Genomic DNA, 22,265 nt, shown 5'->3' with positions numbered 1-22,265 from the left:
CATAGAAATGTTACAAATATATGCATTTTTTTATTATATTTGTAACCAAAAATATTGTTAATAGCAAAAGTACTCAACTAGTGAAACCATGCAATATAATTTTTTATAAGTAAGAAAGGTACAACTAAGTAGTTATACTCATTATCAGAATGTTTCTTTTCACTCTAAATAGATAACTTTCTCTGGTTGGAAGTTAATATCAATTAACAACATCCATCATTTTTGGTGTCCACCTATGTGCATACATAAAGGCCCTACGTTAAATAACCGTCTTTAGGTTTTATTACTGTTTATTATAAATGTTATTATCTCCGTTGTCTTTTTTTTTTTTTTCAATTTTGAGTGAAAAGCCATGCTAAAGTGCTGCCAACCTACGAAACCTTGTTTTGTTTGTTTTTGAACTTCGTGCAAAGCTACACGAGGGCTATCTGCGCCAGCCGTCCCTAAGCCTACCTAGCCATGTTGGCCTGCTTCCTGCGAGCGATGTATAATACTGAAAATACTTTACATATTTTAATGGGTGGCCTATACGAAATAGGTCTTGTAGGTAAACGTATAGTAAAGTTTTTATATTAAAGAGTCATGGCATAAATTATTAGAAATATTATTTTGAAGAAAATAAAAAGTACAGGATGAGAAACACATGTTCAAATGAAATGATTTTGCAAGGAACAAACATAAAAATGAATGTAATGTCAAAACATAAGTGAATTTCAAAAATAATGTTCATGCTAACTCACAGTAATCCTCTTGCTAAAAACGTGGTCGTTTTATGTTTAAGGAACAACAAACTGTATAAAAATATTTAAACAACATCAGGTTTGAAATATCGTGCCTTTTTATTTATATTTTTGGTTTTTGTAGACGGCCCGGTGGGTTAAGGCGTTCGACTTGTAATTTGAGGGTCCAGGGTTCGAATCCCCGTCGCACCAAACATGCTCATCCTTTCAGCCGTGGGAGCATTATAACATGACGGTCAATCCCACTATTCGTTAGTAAAAGAGTAGCCCAAGAGTTCGCGGTGGGCGGTGATGGTTAGCTGCCTTCCTTATAGTCTTACACCCCTAAATTAGCGACGGCTATTGTAGAAAGCCCACGAGTAGCTTTGGGCAAAATTCAAAAACAAACAAAACAAGGTTTACTCTTTCTTCTCCAGTGCTTGAGAAGTTTATAAATTTGATTAAAGTTTCCTTTGATTCCTATGGTGTATATCAGTTCCTAGAATTGTTTCTGTATAGTTGTTTGTTTTTTGCATGCGACCTTAATCTGTGTAATCTTGTTGACAAATAACATAAATTTGATACATATCAACAGTTCATTAACTACTAAATTCAAATTTCTGATTAATTGATAATAAATCGGAGACAGGTGATTTTTTTTGAAGCTTCTGAAACTTTGTTTCAGTAATTAATTGTTATTATCACGAGTCTTACCTCAACTGGTGGTGCTCATACACAGAAATGTTGCCCATTTTGTTTGCACGTGTCTATGGAACAGTTTATCGGTTTTTCAAAAAAAAACTTCTCATTTCTTCATATATATATTTCTTCACATATGTACCATTCATTGTCTGCTTCACCACTCTAGACTGTATAAATTGTACGTTGTACGTGATTATCTGTCTTCTTATGTGTTGACTGATACCAAATTGATAAATACTGTCTAACCTTCTGCTTTAGTTTCAAAATCACCTTTCTCTGTGCATCTATTGTCTATGTTAATATATTCATACTCTAAATATTACAAGATTTATGTATTAACCTAAAAGATCCTTTCGACAAACTTGTTACTGGTACTTTCTCATAACTATATGTGGTTTGAAATGACATTTAGTCACCTACTTTAATATCATAATTTTTATTTATTTACACAATCTGAGGAATTTTAGTGGACTCTTCCCCTCCAAATGTTTTACCTTTCTTAGTCTTAATGTTTCAGTTGGCAGTTTTGAAGACTGAACCTATGTCTAACCAATATGAAACAAATATGATTACATGTGTCAACTGCACATAACCAACAATGGTGTTAAAAATGCTGTCACTTGGAACACCTGCTAACAATAATGTTGAATGACAAGACAACTGGATAAATAAAAATACAATACTTTAGCTCTCTGTTAACATCATAATCTCTGTTGATTGATTCCTTCAATAAAATATAGGATCTTACTATCTCCTGATACATCATGAAAACCAAAATTATCATATCACAGTCAACAACTCAAAACTGTTTACTTGTAATGATGAGAGAAAAACATTGCTTCAATAATGCTTACAGCACAAACTGGGAACAAAGAAGTATTCACACTGTAATAAAGCTATGGAAAATCCCCTATTTGCTTTCTTTTATTGTTCCAAACGTGCAAGCTAATAGAGATGGTGAAGAGAATACTTGTGGTAAAGTTAGGACACGTTAATGTCTTCAGAACAGTAAATAAATACTCAAATAATCTGTTAAAGATCAGACTTACAATGCTGTATTTCCACCTTAAAGAACCAGGATTCCTCTAAAACAATCCAACAGTTGAGTATTATTCAAAACCATTGTAAAATGCATGACAGTGACTTCAGACATTTTTCTGATCCAGCAAAAGGATCAGAACCTCATCCAATGGATAATTTTTGAAATGAAATTCAATGTTATATGAACAACCACAATTTTCATGACGTGTCTGTGACCAAAACTGAAGTTTTAATCCTCTATAATGCTACAATAAAACAGAACACTCCCTAGCATTTTATAGGTTCTACAGAAGGCCTAGTCCATGCTTCTATCAAAACAGATGATGGTCCAACCAGGTATGGATAAGAATCATAATGAAAAGACCTGCTTATTTTCTATCTGAAACCCAGGTAATAGTACATATTTTACTTTGCAAAACATCAGAAATCATCGAGTGAATATTTACCAATAATGTTACTTCAGAACAACAACTATCGAGGAGTTTCTAACTCCATTTATGCTCCTCATCAAGATCTTACCAAAGATTGCATCTTATTCTAAACTTTGGGAGTCTATCTTAATTTGAAATCAATAAAAATATACACAATCATAGATTATTAAAACAATTTAGATGTTTATTTGGTAAAACTATACATTTCCATTTATTTCATGGTGATTTTATACAAAATTCTTTAACCTGATAGATTATGATGGAGTCAATTCTTCCTTCAGTTTTCTGATTATATTTGGCCATCTGGTGGCAGGAATGATGATTACTCTTCTGTAAGGTGTGAATTCCTCATCATCATCTTTCCACATTCCACCAAGAGCAGAATCAGCTTCCATCTCTACGGAAAAGTCAAACTGAAGCTCACTTTCCTGTGATTGGGTAAAAAATGTAAACATTAAAAAAAGGTACACTTATGCATTTATACAATACTTGCAATGTTTTGACTACACATCTTTATCTCATCATACATTTCTATATAAAATTGTATATTGTGGTGTTAAATCCCACTTCTTATTATCACTCTCTACATCAGGATTATATCTATGAAACATGATCTAAGTCACAAAACCCACACCTTAAACTGAAGAAGTGTTATATCTATGATACATGATCTAAGTCACAAAACCCACACCTAACGAGTTGAAGAAGAACAGATTTATAAAGCATCAGCATCCTACTTGATCAGTGATGGTACGTGTCACTTGACAGAACTTTTGAATATCTTTAAACATTGAACCGTAATGTCTGTAAAAGCTCCAAGTCTACATCATGGATGCTCTTTACTTTTGCAACGTGTCTTACACGAAACTATGCAAAAATGGTGAATGATCAACACATAAACTACAGAGGCCAGAGCCTTACTGGCGAGAACCAGGGAAGGCAAAAAAATATTTGGTACTCTTGAAATTAGAAGATGTCATATGCACACTAGTAAGGTGTTCAATGTAACAACACAAAAAATAGTATATTGTTATAAAGGGAAAAACATTATATTATTGTAAAAGGAGGGAATTATACAAACAGTAGGGTAATTCTTATATATATTACCACACAAAATAAATTTAATATATGATTTTGCTTCACTGGCCAGGCAAAGTCACAGAACTGATAATACATTTTTTTTCTGTTGATCGTCTTACAAAGAGTAAAAAAATATTAACTGTTTGTAGAAGAGCTATTACACACAATGACCATAAATCTGTGGATTTACACAGCGATGGTCTAGAGATGTGGATTTTATGATTCAACAGGTGAAGCTAAAATCCACACATTTCTGAACGTTTTAAAGTCAGTTGTTTTTCTGTCCATGGAATCACAGACTGGGGACTAAACTATTACATTAGGATAGTGTTGTCAAGAGGATATACGGGGTGTTCCAAATTGAATATACCAAAAAGAAAGTTGAACACATTGATTGTTTGAGATATGAAGAAATTCAAAACAAAACATTTTCTTAAGGCTTGTAAGTTTTATTCAAATTTAATTATTATTTTATTCCTTACAGTAAATATTATTGTTATTTATGAATGTATTTTATTTCAGAACTAATGCTGTTTTGAATAGAATGATAACTCCTTAAGAGTTTTCCCCAGTTTAACTCTTTTGAAATTTTATCTCTGAGACTTTTTGAAAACAAAAGTCTACCATAACAGACCACAGAATCAGAATGATTATAACTAATGATGGAAGATATGTTGAAGTTTATTAATTAAATTAAATTAAACAAAACGTACAACTCTTTCAAAATATTATTTGATATTTGGATCTGAATTTTGGTGTTATCTCAAATAATAAAATTATCACTAAACTTTCTTTTTGGTATATTCATTTTGGGACACCTTGTATAACATTATCCACATTATAATACTGATATTCGTTTTGGGACACCCTGTATAGCATTATCCACATTATAATACTGATATTCATTTTGGGACACCCTGTATAACATTATCCACATTATAATACTGATATTCATTTTGGGACACCCTGTATAACATTATCCACATTATAATACTGTAAACAAATATATTATACACCTACTATCCATGATATCAACACAATAATTCTTCACTGTCTTCATAGATTTGTAAACTTTTTATTTTGCAGCTCTAAGACAGTACTATCTTTCTAAACATGACCTTTTTTTTAATTAATCACTAACATATTTACAGACCATTGCAGTTCACCCTGAACATCCTCTTTTGGTTCTTTCTTTCCTTTTTTATGAGGGTTACACTAAACTCCAAAAAAAATTTTAAACACAACGAGAACAAATTCACCTATCTTTATTTCCTCAATTTTAGTTCATGGTTTGACAACCTTTACTTTTTTTCTCAGAAGTGTCTAAATTTTACAATAAACAAAATAAACTTTAGTTTTTTCAGTTTTCTTGAAATTTCTTTTCAAGAAGACAAGTTACAAAAGTCAATTTAAATTAACTAATAAACAAGGTGTTTTGTAGCTGCAGAATTTCCACAGAAATGCTACTTTGAAAGAATAGAAAAGTGACTTTTAAAGTGACATTAATATAAGAGCAATTGGATATATTTTGTTTTTACATCTCTTACCTCTTCTATTAACTCTTCCTCAGCATTAGAATAGATAAGAGTTTCTGAAGGCTGTTTCTTCTTTTGTTTAGGCTTATATATCTTGCAGATGAATAAGTAATGGGTAAAATTATACTTCAGCTTTCTTTTGTTTGCCTCTTCTACATCATTGCTACAGAATTAGAACAGAGAATATGAAACAGTGAACCTTTTTTTGACATTAAGAAAACGTTGTTAGGCAACAAAAGAACTTACAATTTAATATATGAAATATTTTGTTCAAAATATTGATTATGTTACTTATTACATTAATGCCATTATTTATTATTTTGATGTGTTATTTACTATGATAACTTTAATATAAAGTTGTTAGTTTACTCTTTGTATTTAGGACTAAATCTCCTAAAAGCTGGCCAAATATCATGAGATATTATTGCAATTACAGCTTAAAATATCAATAATGATGAGGGTATCCAACTGATGAAACAACGTATTCTTACAAGTACAATGTATATTTAATTAGCCATACTGTACTGTACACCTGAAATTTTCAAAAGGGAAACAATTATTGATTGTTATGTACACAATAACAGCATATAACTCTATGATTAATCCTAAATATACCACTTGTTTCTGAAAGTTTCTAAACTTGGTATTTTTATAAAAAAAGTTGTAAACTGATAAATGTTATAAGTTTCCTAAACTGAAAATGTTTCTCTGAAAAGTACTTACCTCCTTTCACAAGATCAGCCATGCTAATTATTGCTGCTTGCCATATTGGAATCAAAAAATTCCAACATGCCTTTCATACAAATCATGTGTCACTTCTTCACCAATAGGAGCATAATATGTGAAAGATGTGAAAAAGAGGAGTTACCAAGGACTTCAGGAGAGAGGAATGATCTAGATAAAAGAAAAGGCAGGTACGATAATTAAGTATATGTGAAATGTCAATGGTAAACAAATCAGACCTATGACATCCACAGGCTAAGAAGAGAAAAAAACATGTTTTGAGAGAAAGGTGGAACATGGAGAATAAAGAAATAGGTCCAAACAAAGATAAAGTGAAGGAACAGAAGACCACATCAAGTTCCTAATGCAGAAGACTAGGCCATCTGGGGGAAGGACGAATCTGGAAGGAATACATTAAGATGCTAAGAACAGAGGAATCAAAGACTTGACAGAATTGGGAAAGCAAAAGGGATGGGATAAAGTAATCCAATAACCTGAGAGACAGGAGACAAAAACCCCAGTCAAACATTAAGGGAGAAACTCAGCCACAGTACATCAATTAGCAAGGAATCCCCAAACTGCAGACCATCTGTGGAACACCCTCCATTTGTGCACATACAACTCCACTGAAGAAGGGAATGTGAAACCAACAAATTAAAAGTTACTTGATAGAAGAAACCTTGTCTCCTCACCAAGGAGTGGATAAAAGCCAGGCATGAAAATATAAGATGTGATGGCTGGATGTAGAAACAGTGACTGAGCTTGATTGATAAAGAAGGGAGGGAAACAAGGGAAGCAGAACTGGGAGGAAAAGTTGCAATTGTATAACTGTAGAAACCACAATACACCTCCATTGAAGGACATATGTAACAAGCCAAAAGGAAAGTTTCTCAATTGACAAAAGCAAGGCATGAAGATGAATGATATGTATGGCTGAATGTAAAACTGGTGAACCAGTTTGACAAAGTAAAGGAAGGGAAACTGGAGGAAAAAGTTGAAATTTTTGTAACTGTAGAAACCACAGTTGAGTTAGCCATTAAAGAGAGATCAGAAAAACTTAATACAGAGTTGTATGGATGACACAGCCCACTCAATAATGCAATCAGATAGGAGAATAAACATAAAGGAATTTGTGGGGCCAATCCTTGTTGAAGACATCAACAACCAGAGCCCAAGAATGTGGTACTGGGGACCAAAAAAAGAAGTAATTTGTGATTTAGAGCTGTAGCAAGTGCATCTACATGGAGAAAACCTCACAGAGAGCAATGCCACTGAAATACAAGAGAATCTCAAGGCCATTCCACTGAATAAATTTTGTTGGGATGCAAAAAAATGATACACTACCAGATTGAAAGCACTTGGAATGTGACTCACAATGACATGAATGTGATGTGTATGGGACCAATATAGGAAATCCAATGTTTGAATTTGAAAACTGAGAGATCTTGAGCAGGTGTCCCGTTGGTGATTGATGTGTGTTACCATTGTAGAATTTTTGGAATGAATCATCTGGCAAGAGTAAGGAAGTGATTCAAAGCCTGATGGACTGCAAGAAGCTCAAGGGCACTAATATATAAGGACTTCTCATCATCAGCCCAACAACTCGAAGCTTCTTGATAATTGATCCATGCATCCCAGCTTTGAAAGGATACATCTGTAAACAGATGTGTGAATCTAGACAACACGGAGGAACTGGGATGCCAGCTGACTTATTATGGGCCTTGTCCAATAGCCAAAGCAAAAGGTAATGGGAACTGACAAGGGATCCTCAGGCAAGGTTCCAATTATTTTGAATAGCCCACTTAAGAGATCAAATATGTGCATCACTGAGGGGGCCAATGACAGCATTAAAGACCACATCCCCAAAAGCTATAGATCCTTGCAAGAGAGCCAAAAGGGTATGGCAAACTGACAATTTTATGGAATGAAGTTGTAGAGGAGAAAGTTGAGGCCAACTGAGATGAGTTTCTAAAAAAATAAAAAAGATGCCTAAATAGACAACACAGTAGTAGGTAGGACAAAGAAAAAACTTCTCCAATTTGATTAACTCACCCATCCAAGCAGCCATTTGAGGAAATTAACAATTATAGCTGGCTAACTCCAATTCAAAATGAGCCAAAAGAAGCTAAATATCCATATAATGGCAGAATTACAGCTCCAGAGCATGAAAATGGTGAACAAAAGTTCTGAACACCCAACAGAAAACATTAGGAGTGGAAAGCAAGTGGGACATGAATTTGGTAAACCATTCAGTGATAGTCAAATTGAAGATATGGATGAGATAAGGATGTGTTGATAAACATTTGCAATGTCTATCTGGGTCATCCATAATCACAGAGAAAATGCTCACCACAGGGTGAGAAATGAGTCCATGGTAAAATGGAGTGGCTGAACAAATTGATGACTGGCTTACAGTCCCAAATTTTCTTGGGAAAAACAAAGAATCTGAAATAGAAACCTGGTGAAGTATGTAGAACAAGTTTGATGGCCTGCTTATGTAACCACCTCTAATAGATGCTGGTTAGTCATTGGATCTCAAGAAAGAGGAAAAGAAACAAGCATAGAAGGTGGAAAAAAAACCCCAAAAACAAGAGGATCACAAATATTTCCAATAAAACTTTTAAGAACCCAATGATGCTTGATGAAAGATTGCCATGGGTGAAGAAATCACCAAGTTGAGCTCCAACCAGACCAGAATCCATCAGGTTGTCAACAATACTGTTGGCACCGTAATGTGCATTGTTAAAGAAAAAAGGAGACGAGGCACCCAAAGATGGAGTGACTGGTAAGGCTTGAGAAGGGGAAGGATGGAAAACTGTAATAGGTATCCTACTGGGTTCTTACTCAGACAAATGGGCAAGACTGGAAAGGGAAGACTGTTGTTGCACTGATGCAACTCATAACTCCAAGAATTCAGAGACTGTGTCAGATGTGTAACAACACAAATTTGGGGTCAGACTTAAATCCTGATAATAAGATGTACGTAAATGTATGCAAGTTAAGGTCACACCATGATCCAGAAGATCATAATAACAGAGAAGCCCCACGTGCAAAACCAGAGCCGACAATGATAAACAAGCCAATGTGGAGAAAAGGGAAAGAATGTCACCAGACATCCACTCAGGATTTCACTGAAAAGCCTTGGAGAGGAGGTGGATAATAGAAAGATACTGTAAAAGAGTTGAGAGGGGAAGACAAAGGGAGGAAAATCAAGTAGGAGTCAAACTTATGTATATTTGAGGACTGCTTCACAAAAAGGTAAAACAGAACATTAAAAACTGTTGGTCTAGAAAAGGTCAGTCAACACAATGATTTGCAACCCCAAACTGATCCAAAGTCCATGGAGGGCAAGGCATGCTAATCCTGTCACTTAGTTGTGAGACAAATTGGTCAGCATGAACCCAAATATTTGGGTTCCGAAAGAAAACCAAACAGGAATGTGAAGATTGTTCATGTATTGAGGAAGGATGTAGCTCACAGAAAATAGGGGCAAGGGATAAAACATCATATACCTGAAAAACAAAATCCAAAAAGGACATGGTAGACCTAAATGAATCCTTAAAAAGCAGTACAAGAAAACACAGCAAAATCAGTGGCTAGAAATAGGTGATCAAAGTCCTTGTCATCATCAGCCTGAACAGTCTCAGCATGTTCAGGAGAAAGTTGGTCAAGGTCAAAAGATAAAGGCTGACCCGAAGTAATGTTCAATCTCACTACAAATAAATACTGATAAATCTCTCACCAGGTCACCTGCACTTGAGGTCCACAAAATAGCACTTGTCTCACATGTGATCAACAAAATGATAAACATGAACTTCAGAATTCATAATCAAAAAGAGTCAACCAAAAATAAAAATAATCACAATATAATTGTAATAAACTGGGATTAAATTGAAGTGAAAAACCAGTACTAATAAACCTGGTTGTAAGTTAAACAAAACCAACTTTACGAGTATATTAAAGATAATTGTGATTCTTAAAACAAACAAAGGAATATGTTTAAGCACAAGCACTGCCAAACAAGAAGCGACAGAAGTGGCATATAGAGGGAGCCACATGTATTATACACGTATTCATATCTTGTATTGGTGGAGAAGTGATGCATGATGCTTTGCATGAGAAACATGTTTGAATCATTTGATTCCAATAGGGGAAAAGAGTCCATAGAGAAAAATGTGGCAGTGCTAGACAAGAACAGCCAATCTTGCAAAAGAAGGCAAGTATGGTGTTTGAATCAGTTTTTGTAACTTTCTTCCTCAATTACTTTTCCTAGCTTACTTATTTTTATCATGAAAACTTAGCCTGCATTTTTTTTTAAGTGCAAGGTTTGAAGAATTAGGAAATAATTTTACATTTCTACTCACCTATTTTATTTTAAATATTAAATTTAAAAAAAGATACAGGTTCAAAAGTTACAAAACATGAATTCTTTAGTGATTATTTCAGATAAATTCATATAACCACGGATAACAATAAGTTCCTAACTTACTTCAGACTATTGAAAAGAGGAAGGGCAATCTGAGTTGGTATGTTGACAAACCTCTCATTAATGACCAGACCTAGAGTGTGAGTAGTTTCAGAAAAGAAGGAAGAAAACTTTTGTTGAATTTCTACTGAAGCATTTTCCTTACATCTGTCGAGTAATAACGACTTTATCTGTTTAACACATTCTAGTTCCTGTAAATACAAACCATTGAAACTTTAAGAAAATAAAAAAAAAGTTCAAAAATATTCAAATTTCAGATAAAAAAAAAACATCGACTATGATCAGGATTTGACATGAGCAGTTGCTCAACTGCTTGATACAGGTGAAAATGAGGGGCAGAAAAACCTCAAATAATTTGTTTGACAAGGCAAGTGATCTTTGGGCACTAATCACAAATATAATTAACAGAAAAATGTTTGTAAGAACTACAACACAAATGATGTGGTAAAGCAAACTTTTACACCCGTTTCCTTTAACCCTTATAAACTGCTTAACATGCACAATTTTTATTCTTTTCCCGAATTGAAGGGCTACTTACTGTAAAACTCCACTGTAAATCAGCTGTTGTCGCCCATTCTAACCCAATACACATGCATATCAAAAGCACGTGATATAATAAACAAACAGATCAACAATGTTTAACTGTTACACTGGGTACTTTAATAATGATTAACAAACCTTTATATCTTAGAGCTTTAGGTAAAACATACGTTGAAGTGTTAAATCACGTCACTACTTTCATACGGATTTTTATTATCGAAAGATGAAAATGGACAGTTGAGGAATGAAGGAAAAGGTAGAGAAGTTTAAAGATGGAAAATATGAAAGGTGCTGTCATAAAAGAGAATTATTGCCAAAATGGAAAGACAAGTACAGGTTGCTTGATCTTCGTGTCTCCTGTAGCAAGTCCACAGAAAATACTATCATTAGTTCAAGCTCTAGTTTTGTATTCAGAATTGTAGCTATCGAATCACATGAATATAGCACTGTGAATGAGTCTTCACATGAGAATATGATGTTCAATGCCTGAAACAAAAAAGGAGAGTACCTGTTGTTCTTATACTTAGGAGATTGAACAGTCTTTTTCCAACTGAACAGTTCTAGTCCATCCTGGATGTCCACAAGTTGCTTAAAAATTGTTAAAAAATCAAACAAAGCTAAGAGGGCAAAGTTTTTGTTGTTTTTTTTGCTTTATCACTGCATATTCTATTATAAGAGAGGAATTGCTCTCATTTAAACCTGTGTGTTAAAATTCTAGACTTTCAGCCACAGAATGGTGTTGAAATGACTGGCTACAATGAAGAACAAACTCTTCAGAGGTAACTGATTTTAAATCCTATAATCATCTTATCTAAGTACATGAATTTATTTTACCAACTTCACACATTACATTTTTATTAGCTTTACTGCACATACATTTCATTTCAGATCCATCAAGTTTCTAATTATGAACCCTCCAATTTACCTAAGTAAAGAATATGAATTTAATTTACCAATTTTACCCATTAAAGTTCTATCAGCTACCACTGTTCTATTTCATTTCAGGTCCATCTTGTTTATTTATAATAATATTAGGTAAGAAATGAATAGCCTCCTGAAACTACAGATGCTTCTTTTGATTATATTTGATGTATCCACTGACATCTCAGTTTGTAAAAATGAGACTGTATATGTGAGAGTTGTGGTTGAGGGTTTCCATTTGTGAAGATAAAGCCAGTGCATGATGCACTTACTGAAGGTGTTCTGGAGAACAGACAGCCGTAACTGGAATACAAGATAGATGGAACTAGAAGAAGATGATTTGCAGCACTGGATATGAAGGAGCAAATGGATAATTGGGTACAACCCACAAAGTGACAAGCTGACTGAAGAAGAACATACCCCATCTTTTCACTATGCACCATGTTAGCCATTTACTTTGAATTACTGGCTCTAGATATCATGAAGGATAGATAACACTTTACTAACAGTTTCTTCATCACTTATTAGTTGATGCCTTGAGAGAATTAACAGAATCCATGGAGGATAAAATGTTACACCCCATCAATTTGGGGTAAATATCCAATCTAAGCCAACTCCTTGAGGTACTGATATAGAAATACTCATTTTGATAACCCTGTAGCAGGAAAAGAAAGTGCAGCAGAGATGATGAAAAGAAAAACTCACACTGAAACAACTAAGATCCTTCATCCTGGCACATTCCATGCATTTTCTCAAAGATACATTACCTATCCCATATAATATTAAAGTTGTTTAATGTTTTTCACAGGTAGACAGATGGATTAGTTAAGTAACTTAATTTGGTTCCTCTGTCATTAAAAAATTTGATTTAGTGTACGTATATTAATGACTTGGTTTACCATCAGCATGGCAGATGTAGATCTTTCAGTAACTTCTAATCATGTATAATTTCACTTCTTTTTACTAACAGTACTCCAATCTTATTTTAGTTTTGTTGAGTTTTTTATGCAAGCACTATTAATTAAGGTAGCAGAAAATGATCAACACAAGTAGTTTCCATGAGGAAATCCCTGACTGGACAAGTGATTTTCTAAGTTAATGTCCAGCTCTGGTGATGTTTGTACATCTAAAAACTGGCAGCACTGACAACATCAAGAACTATCAAAAACCTTCACATAAACAAAAGATATGTAGTGTTTGTGAACTAACAAATATATCCATGTTTAAGGCATTGTATAAATCAGTTATATATTATAGTTATTAAAACAAAAATTGTCATTACCCAACAGATTTAATAACTTAACAGATCATGAATTTTTAAGAAATAAGAAAAACATACATACTCCTTAGCTTTATAAGCCACTACTTTACTTAGTTCATTAAAACTATACAAAACCCTTGGAATACAATTTGTAAACTATTACAGTAGAAAATACAACACACATTTTGCATATTTTTCTTTATAAGTTCTTTGATTTTTTAAAGAATAGTTTCAACGTGAATATTCAAATGCGTTTATCAAACATGATAATTGGTAAAACAATTCATTTTTCATTTTAACATACAAGCTGCTACCAAACTGAGAAAACATCTGGGAAAAATAATGAACTCTTAAAATTATATGTATATATATAAAAATTATGAAAGTTTTAAATGCACATTAAGTTTTGAGTGTTCTACTTTGGTTCGAAGAATAACACTGCACAACAATATTTTTGAAAAGCTTTGCTTCCTGAAAAGTTTTTGCTAATTGTGGCAGGTACCTGATAGGTATGCACAAACATAGTTTTGGTTTTGCTTCATCACGTAGAAACTGTTTACCGACAATAACGTATTTAATTGAGTTTATGTTTCAAATACGCTATTAAGTTCAACATAATTAAAAGTGTTTTGCTCCTGATTTTCGTTTGTATTCAATGTCCGGTGCATCACGTTGCAGTGTTCAACAGTAGTCAGCAAGTATTGATGGATTCCAGTTGCCCTGATATCGTTTTTGCATTGTAACAATGTCCTGGTAAAACTGAAGATTTCGATGAAACGGTACGTGATGGGCAAATTTGGATGTGATTTTCGTGATCAGCAGCCAAAAATTTATAAGGAACACCCAACAGTGTTTAAGAAGCAAAACCTTTGTTGTGCAGTGTAATCAGAATGTTACAAAATCACATACTACATACTTTATATGCAAGGTTATAGCTGGCAATTAAATAAATTAATAGATATAACTGATTACCAATATGCCTCAATAATATTGATTATTATTTTGAAAATAATAATGTAATCTAAAGTTGTTTCTATTTATTACTATTTTTCACTATTCTATCCATCCAAATAATTGAAATACTTAACTTATTTTCAAATAATTCAAGGTTGTTCAGCTTAATCAATTAGTTTTACGACTGAATAAAATAACCAATAACTGATACAAGTGTATCTAACTATTACAACTACCCAAATCCCAAGCAAGAAGAATCAACTAGTTAAATAAAACTCATTAATAACCCTGATGTTTAATTGATTGTCAAGTTCCCCTAATCATCCAACTCTAAGTTGGGTGTTTAAACTTTTGTGAAATTAAAATTGTATTTTATCCAACAACTACAAAGGAATAATAATTCTTTGACCTAACAAAGAAACAAACAATGAAGTAAGCAGACTACATAGCCATAGTCTACAGCCAGGGTGTTAATACCATTCTCTGTACAACATAAAAAACATAGACTGTACCTAACTGTAGTAAGTTAAACTTTTTATCTAGCCTAATATTTAAGATTTGCTTAAACCAGTTTTGATCCATAGTTTAATCTCAATGTTTACCATAACTTATCAGATTTAGCTCAAACTACTCTAACATTTAGAACATATGACAGAGACAGAATGCAGTAATCAAATACACTGATCATACTAGAAGTAGATTTTGTAGTAACACTTGAATTTATATCTTTTAAACAATCAATATTTCAATAAGTAGATTCATTAGTTTAAATTAATGAGCAATATAATGGTTCTCTACTGTTTTCTCTCTACAAGCAGTATCATGTTTTCCAAATATTATGTATATAATGCCAGAAAAATAAAAACATCTTTTACAGTACAAAAGATTTGTAGTCAAACAATAATTTATAGACTCGGATAATAGATCCACAGGTTGAATTTGAGATACGTTTTGTTCATTCATGCTCTTAAATCAAAATTAGTCCTACAAATTTTCCAATTTTCTATTTATTATTTTTTTAATCATTATGTAGAAATATATAGAAAATATTAAAACGTTACTTGATGAGCATTCAGTTAGAGGGACTGAAATCATAATAAATTATATTACTGAGTAGCAACTACACCTTTTGAAAATTTTGTTACAAATTAAGGACATATGTTACTGGTGTTTAAGACGCATCAATACATAACTACAGTAAAACCTTTCTAAGCCAGAAATTGCATAAGATGGAAACCTGTACAAGCTGGAAATATGAAAATCTTAAGATTTCTCTTATAAAAGGCCCTCCATATAGTGGAACCTGCGTAACATGGATGGATCTTTCACCTATCTCATCTACAAACAAGTAGGATTAGAACCTGAGTAAGGTGGAAAAATATTTTTGTTTAAATGTTAAAAAATTCTTGTTTAATTAATAATTTGTTTAAATATTAATAAATTCTTGAATATTTTGTTACAGTAAATATTGGTTAAATATATTCTGTTCTTTTCTCTGCCGTCATTATTTTTGCAGTTAAATTAAACAAAAAAATGGAACAAGGAAATATGAATATTCTACTTTTCCTAGATAATGCAACTTGTCACCCAAAAGTTCAACTTTCAAATGTTTGTTTAGTCTTTCTACCTCCATGTACAACATCAGTTCTACAACCACTAGATAATGGAATTATACAGTGTATAAAATTGAAATACAGAAAACTGATGCTTCAGCATATTATTGTAAACATGGACAACTGTAAGAGAGCATCTGAAATGACCAAGACAATTGACGTGTTAGATGGAATTGCATTTGTAAGTCATTCAATAATGTGCGTGAAAGATGAATATGTAATAAAGTGCTTTTGAAACTGTGGATTTATTCTTGGTAATGGCGGAGATTGTGGAGAAGTTGTTTGTTATGATAATTCTTGTGAAATCCAAATTCTGATTGAGAAAATTGATGCAGATGATTCTGTGAACAAGGAAACTTTTGTGAACATTGACAAGAATGTTTTAACAGAAACTGATGAAATTGGCATTCTCTTTTAACCGCACAAGAAAGTCCATTAAAAAAATGAAATATATAGTTACTTCAAATAAATTTGATTAAGATTTTGTGTACTTATGTATATTTAGAATTTATATTTTTGTTCTTATTCTAATAAATATAACAAACAGTATAATAACTTTATTCACAAACGTCTTACTTCCCTTGAGTCAAGCAAGTATAACGTTCCGCTCACAAATTATATATAATTAAGGAAATGCATGTTCACTATGTCTGAGCTGGAAATTTTACTCGGTCCCATGGGATTCCACCTTAGACAAGTTTTACTGTACAAGTTCTGTTTGAAGACATTGTTTCAGAATATAATTTACTATACAAAATAATGAATACATGAACAATAAAAGTAGTGTAGAAACTGAAAAATACAACTTAAACTACTAATATAAAACTAAACATACTAAATTATGTTTTAGTAGTAAAGGCATCACAGAAGATACACATTGCATTTTAATTGAATAATTCATAATCAACAAATGCTGTAGTTTGTAACAACAGCCATGAGCCACGGTGTCACAGGCAATGTGTTTAGCAAGTACAAATTTAGGGCTTCAGTAGTGAAATACCACCACAGGTACACTTACAGTAGGAGAGATAACAAAAAGTCTTCATAAAATAAAATATTCATAAGCCAAGACTGGCAAGTGATGTAAAGCTAGAGGACAATATCTACACAGCAAGACTGGTATATGACAAACTAATGGTCACAATATCGTATAACAAGATTGGTATATTATGTAAACTAACTGTTACAGTATTTGTACAGCAAGATTTAAACAAGCTCTGGTATCACACCCCATTCACAGTAGTTCAACACTCATCTACAAGAATACTATGGTTAGTTACTTGTTAGAAAATGGAAACTTTTGACCAACACAACCATTTAAATGAACCTGGAAATACCTCCCGATTCTACTAACAAGTTAATAAATGAAGATTTTAAACTGACAGTAGCTCATAAGCTTCCAGCTGTCCCTCGAACCCAACAGCTGTTTTGATAAGAAACATGCTGAATAACAAAAACTATAATTACTACAGTCTTAACTGACCACATACCTACCCATGTAACTCTAGTGGACTTTAGTTCTGCTTAAGTAACATCTTAAAAACTGTTAATAAAGGAAATTAAGAAAGTTTCTCAAGACGTATAATCTAAGACTGACTAGATGGAGAAAGCAGTACAAGACTTTGAGCATTGTTTAGCACATTTCATTAAAAAGAAAAATATATATTTTTATCAATTTGTTTACTTCTTTCTCTATGATCATTACAATGAGAACTGATAAGCAATAGTTAGAAGGGTTAAGAAAGATTCAGACTGATTTTTTTTCACTGTTTCATTTACTGTAATTCCTTATTGTTCCCAACTTGTGTGTTTTATATTTGTTTGCAAAATAAATGTTTTGAACTCACAAAATCTGTTTGTAAATCAGGCTACAACTTCAATGTCCCATAAAGTTTCAGAAGAGAAGTATAACATTTCTATAAACCTTTGATTACTTTACCTTTTTATCCATCATGTTTACCACTGAAATGACTCCAAGAACATCATCTTCATCCTCTTCCTCTTCATCTTCAGGAATATCACTTTGCTAAGTAAATTAAAAGACATCTGTACATACATAAAATAAAGGATTACTTGGCCTGCCAAGGATGATTATCCACATAAAACCTTAAAAAAAGTAAAAATTTAAACTCATCCCTTGTTTTTAAGGATATCATTGAGTCTCTCTTCAAGTCTTAGTCTTTATTATAGCCAACATCAGCTCATTTCATAAGCCAATTACCCTGTTAGAAAAATAAATCGGCCTTAACTTCAGCCTGGCCAATCTTTTCCAAACCTTGTTTTCTTTCATCCAATTACCTACAAAATATAGTCCAAAAAAAACAACAACAAAGGCCCTTTATCTATTAATCCACTAAATAATTTTGTGAGCTTCGTAAAGGTCACCTACAACCCTTGAAGATCTTAACTTATTCTTACGATAACCCCTTCATATCTATAATTGTCCTTGTAACCCTCCTCTGAACCATTTCAAATAAGTTAATATTCTATCCTAAATAAGAAAAAAAAATGTTAAAGAGTCATGGACCTTCCCACAACACCCAAGTTAGAGAGAATGTAGTTTTGTTTCTAATTGATTTTGTGAACCTACATGGTTTCCCAACAGCATTGATAAATTGTATAGAAAAGCAAAATTTCTTTCCGTTTATAATCAATATGTCTAAAAACACATTCTAACATCCTATATTTAGTATTAGCAAAAGCACTGCTTCAATGGTTTGAGTGAAGTATCCACCAGTATATGAAAGTACTTTACTTCAGCTGTGATACTCAGTGGATTCACACACGTCGAACATGATCCATTAAGAAAGTTGCCCTATTTGTCCAACTTATCAACTGATATCCAAGATATTCTCCAACACTTCAACATCATCAGTACAGTTTAAAATACTAAATATCATGAACAATAATATCATGTTTAATATCATGAGTTTAATATCATGAACAATAATATCATGTTTAATATCATGAGTTTAATATCATGAACAATAATATCATGAGTTTAATATCATGAACAATAATATCATGAGTTTAATATCATGAGTTTAATATCATGAACAATAATATCATGTTTAATATCATGAGTTTAATATCATGAACAATAATATCATGTTTAATATCATGAGTTTAATATCATGAACAAACTTTGGTAACTTTTGACACATTTCAACATTAGCAAGGTTCCAGTTTAACTGGACTCCATTAATAACAGCTTACTTTCACCTGACCACCCCCACAATCCAATTAATTAGTCTTTCCCCAACATCTATCATCAGCTGAGAACAATATAATCATACCATTTCTTTACAGAACTTATAAATCCAATGTTATTGTTTGTTTTTTAATTATAAAAAAAATTAGTAAATCAGGGCACACACACTAAGAGTGAAGATCTGATGATAAACAAAATTATCTATGGTAGATTTTCATAACCTTTGACAGAGAGCACTAAACATGCTTTCTTTAAATACAAACAGTTGTTAAAAACCCAAGCAACATATACAGCTAATGCAGTGCACCAACTAACATGTAGCAATGTCCTGTAGTGCTAATCCACTCATTTAACACATTCACTCCAAAGGTCTTATTTGTAGAATTTCCCAAGTAAATTGTTCTTTTGTCACCATGGTATCTGTACTCCACTTTTGTCACAATGGAATCTGTACTCCACTTTTGTCACAATGGAATCTGTACTCCACTTCTGTCACAATGGAATCTGTACTCCACTTCTGTCACAATGGAATCTGTACTCCACTTCTGTCACAATGGAATCTGTACTCCACTTCTGTCACAATGGAATCTGTACTCCACTTTTGTCACCATGGAATCTGTACTCCACTTCTGTCACAATGGAATCTGTACTCCACTTCTGTCACAATGGAATCTGTACTCCACTTTTGTCACCATGGAATCTGTACTCCACTTTTGTCACCATGGAATCTGTACTCCACTTTTGTCACCATGGAATCTGTACTCCACTTTTGTCACCATGGAATCTGTACTCCACTTTTGTCACCATGGAATCTGTACTCCACTTTTGTCACAATGGAATCTGTACTCCACTTCTGTCACAATGGAATCTGTACTCCACTTCTGTCACAATGGAATCTGTACTCCACTTTTGTCACCATGGAATCTGTACTCCACTTTTGTCACAATGGAATCTGTACTCCACTTTTGTCACAATGGAATCTGTACTCTCTCCTTCAATTTTATTTTCTTCTTTTCTAACCCTATTTTACCAAAACTTCCACTAACAATCAACAGTCGTTTACTACTGAAACACAGAATCTAACAGTTTTCCTAAAATCAACTTTTCTCCTACTTCCATTACTGTTGAGACATATGTTCTAGCCTACCTTATTTCTTTAAGAATTTTCAGTACTATAGTGTGCCATCTCTCCAAAGGTTGCTATTAGTTGCATGTGGGTGATTAGTGAAACTTTAATAAAAGTAACTGTTAAACTCACTCAGGGATCACATAAAATTAACTGATCAGTTTCGTAATAGCCTTGGATAACTGAAATAATCAAAAACTAACAATCAGTAACACTAATACAATTACTTCATTATTTTCATAAGATGTGTCACAGATTGATTACACTGAAGAGATTTGAATTAAACAAAAATAATAATGAAAAAGTATAATGGCAACATTTGAACTAATTATATAATCTGGAATAACAGAAAATGATAATATTCAGAAACAATGATTTTAAATATCTGATCATCATTGTAATTTTATCCAATTTAATTGTAAAATTAACTGATTCCTCATAAATGATCACATTAACTAACCCTTTTTTCTACAGGTTCAGTATAACATACACAAGTTTGTCAGTGCACGTTAAGTATTTGCACTATACCTTTTGATACAGCATGTGTATCTTCACAAAATTTTATAGACTATTAGTACAGATTACGAGTATTTTTTTTACAAGAAAAATCAGATTTTGTAGTGAAATATTTTTACTAAAGATTTGTTTGTGTAAATAGTCTTTTCATTACTAGTCTTGAGTGCAAAGTGATTTTCATGTTATGATTAAAAAAAACTATTATTTATCCCAAAAATCTCAAATATTTTTGTGTAATCTCTAAAACCTAAATACATTTCAAACATTTGTTTTCAGTAAGACTTTATATTTTGTCCATTATTTTCTACACTTTAACTATGGAAGATCTGTCACTTGACCAACCGCATAACCATCATAAAAGAAAAAGAAATAAATATAAATTATGTTTTTTGTCCTAGAATGATAACATATTATAACATGAAAATACAAATGTTTAGTTTAAGTCTCATAATGCTACATATTTTCATATATATTTATTATTTTTTTATTATACTGACCTTCCAGTTATGTCTAGCTAACTATATAGCTTGCATTGACATTGTGCACTTGCACTCATATTACATATCTAGTAATATAAAACTGACCTTTAGTCTTTCCTGTGTTCAGTGTCTTTTAGTGGACTAGTATTTTGTAATATACAGTCACATTTCAATTATTATACATTATATATTTATATAAAGATTATTACTCCTTATAAATAAACCATTAAACTTGTTTTTCTTAAAACATAGGATAATAAATCAAAAAGTAAAGCAAACAATTATCTTTCTTGATACGATCTTTGTACTCAGTTGCTGCCACATACAGGTTCTGAGCCTTTTAAAAATTCACACATGGAGGATATCAAAGCTTTTTACGGTTTTATACACACAGTTGAATAATCAAAAAATCATAAATAACTACACTGATACCACAGAATTCCACTACAATTTATTAAGCTAAGTAACTAAAATGTATTTAGATTTTTAAAAAATATTAAACTTTGAGCAGACTAAAGACACAACCAACCTCCTTGAAATTTTGAAATGAAAGTTGTATCCCTTTTGAAGATTGAAATGGCTGAGAAAACTACTCTGGGGACATTCTAAGCTGTTGATTGGTTATTCACATCATATTTTGTAGTAAGAGTATAAAACGAATTGTTTCAAAAATGGAAAAAGTTGGATGGGGCCCACTGTGTTTGATTCAGTACATAAGCCATATCTCAGCGAAATAAAAAGGTACGAGATTCTTATTTTATATTCTAGCTTGTCAATATTAGTAACTTGAGTTCCTAATTTGTAAAAAACTACAGACTAGGTATTTTGACATCACAAGCATCTAATTTTAAACAGTGCTGCATTCAACATACCATGAGATCATTAAAATCTACATTTAGATGTGTTCTTTTAATAGTTACTTTAAGA

The 22,265-nt window shown here is 32.4% G+C and overlaps 1 protein-coding gene across 1 annotated transcript in view; it reads right to left on the bottom strand.

Annotated features, from left to right (window-relative positions):
• Nucleotides 1-3,052: 3,052 nt before the first annotated feature.
• The window catches only part of LOC143223744 (protein BCCIP homolog), a 28,086-nt gene continuing 8,873 nt past the window's right edge, over nt 3,053-22,265 (bottom strand). Inside the window, exons 4-7 of the mRNA XM_076452122.1 lie at nt 17,946-18,032; nt 10,721-10,908; nt 5,521-5,671; nt 3,053-3,321 (exon numbers count right to left, since the gene is read on the bottom strand). Of these exons, the coding sequence (XP_076308237.1) occupies nt 3,148-3,321; nt 5,521-5,671; nt 10,721-10,908; nt 17,946-18,032 (600 nt within the window). The 3' untranslated portion in view covers nt 3,053-3,147. The remainder of the gene's footprint in view (nt 3,322-5,520; nt 5,672-10,720; nt 10,909-17,945; nt 18,033-22,265) is intronic.

The sequence above is a fragment of the Tachypleus tridentatus genome, chromosome 8 (assembly GCF_004210375.1).
Source record: "Tachypleus tridentatus isolate NWPU-2018 chromosome 8, ASM421037v1, whole genome shotgun sequence".
NCBI classification, from domain to species: Eukaryota; Metazoa; Arthropoda; class Merostomata; order Xiphosura; family Limulidae; genus Tachypleus; species Tachypleus tridentatus.
This window is presented reverse-complemented; position numbering and strand designations above follow the sequence as displayed.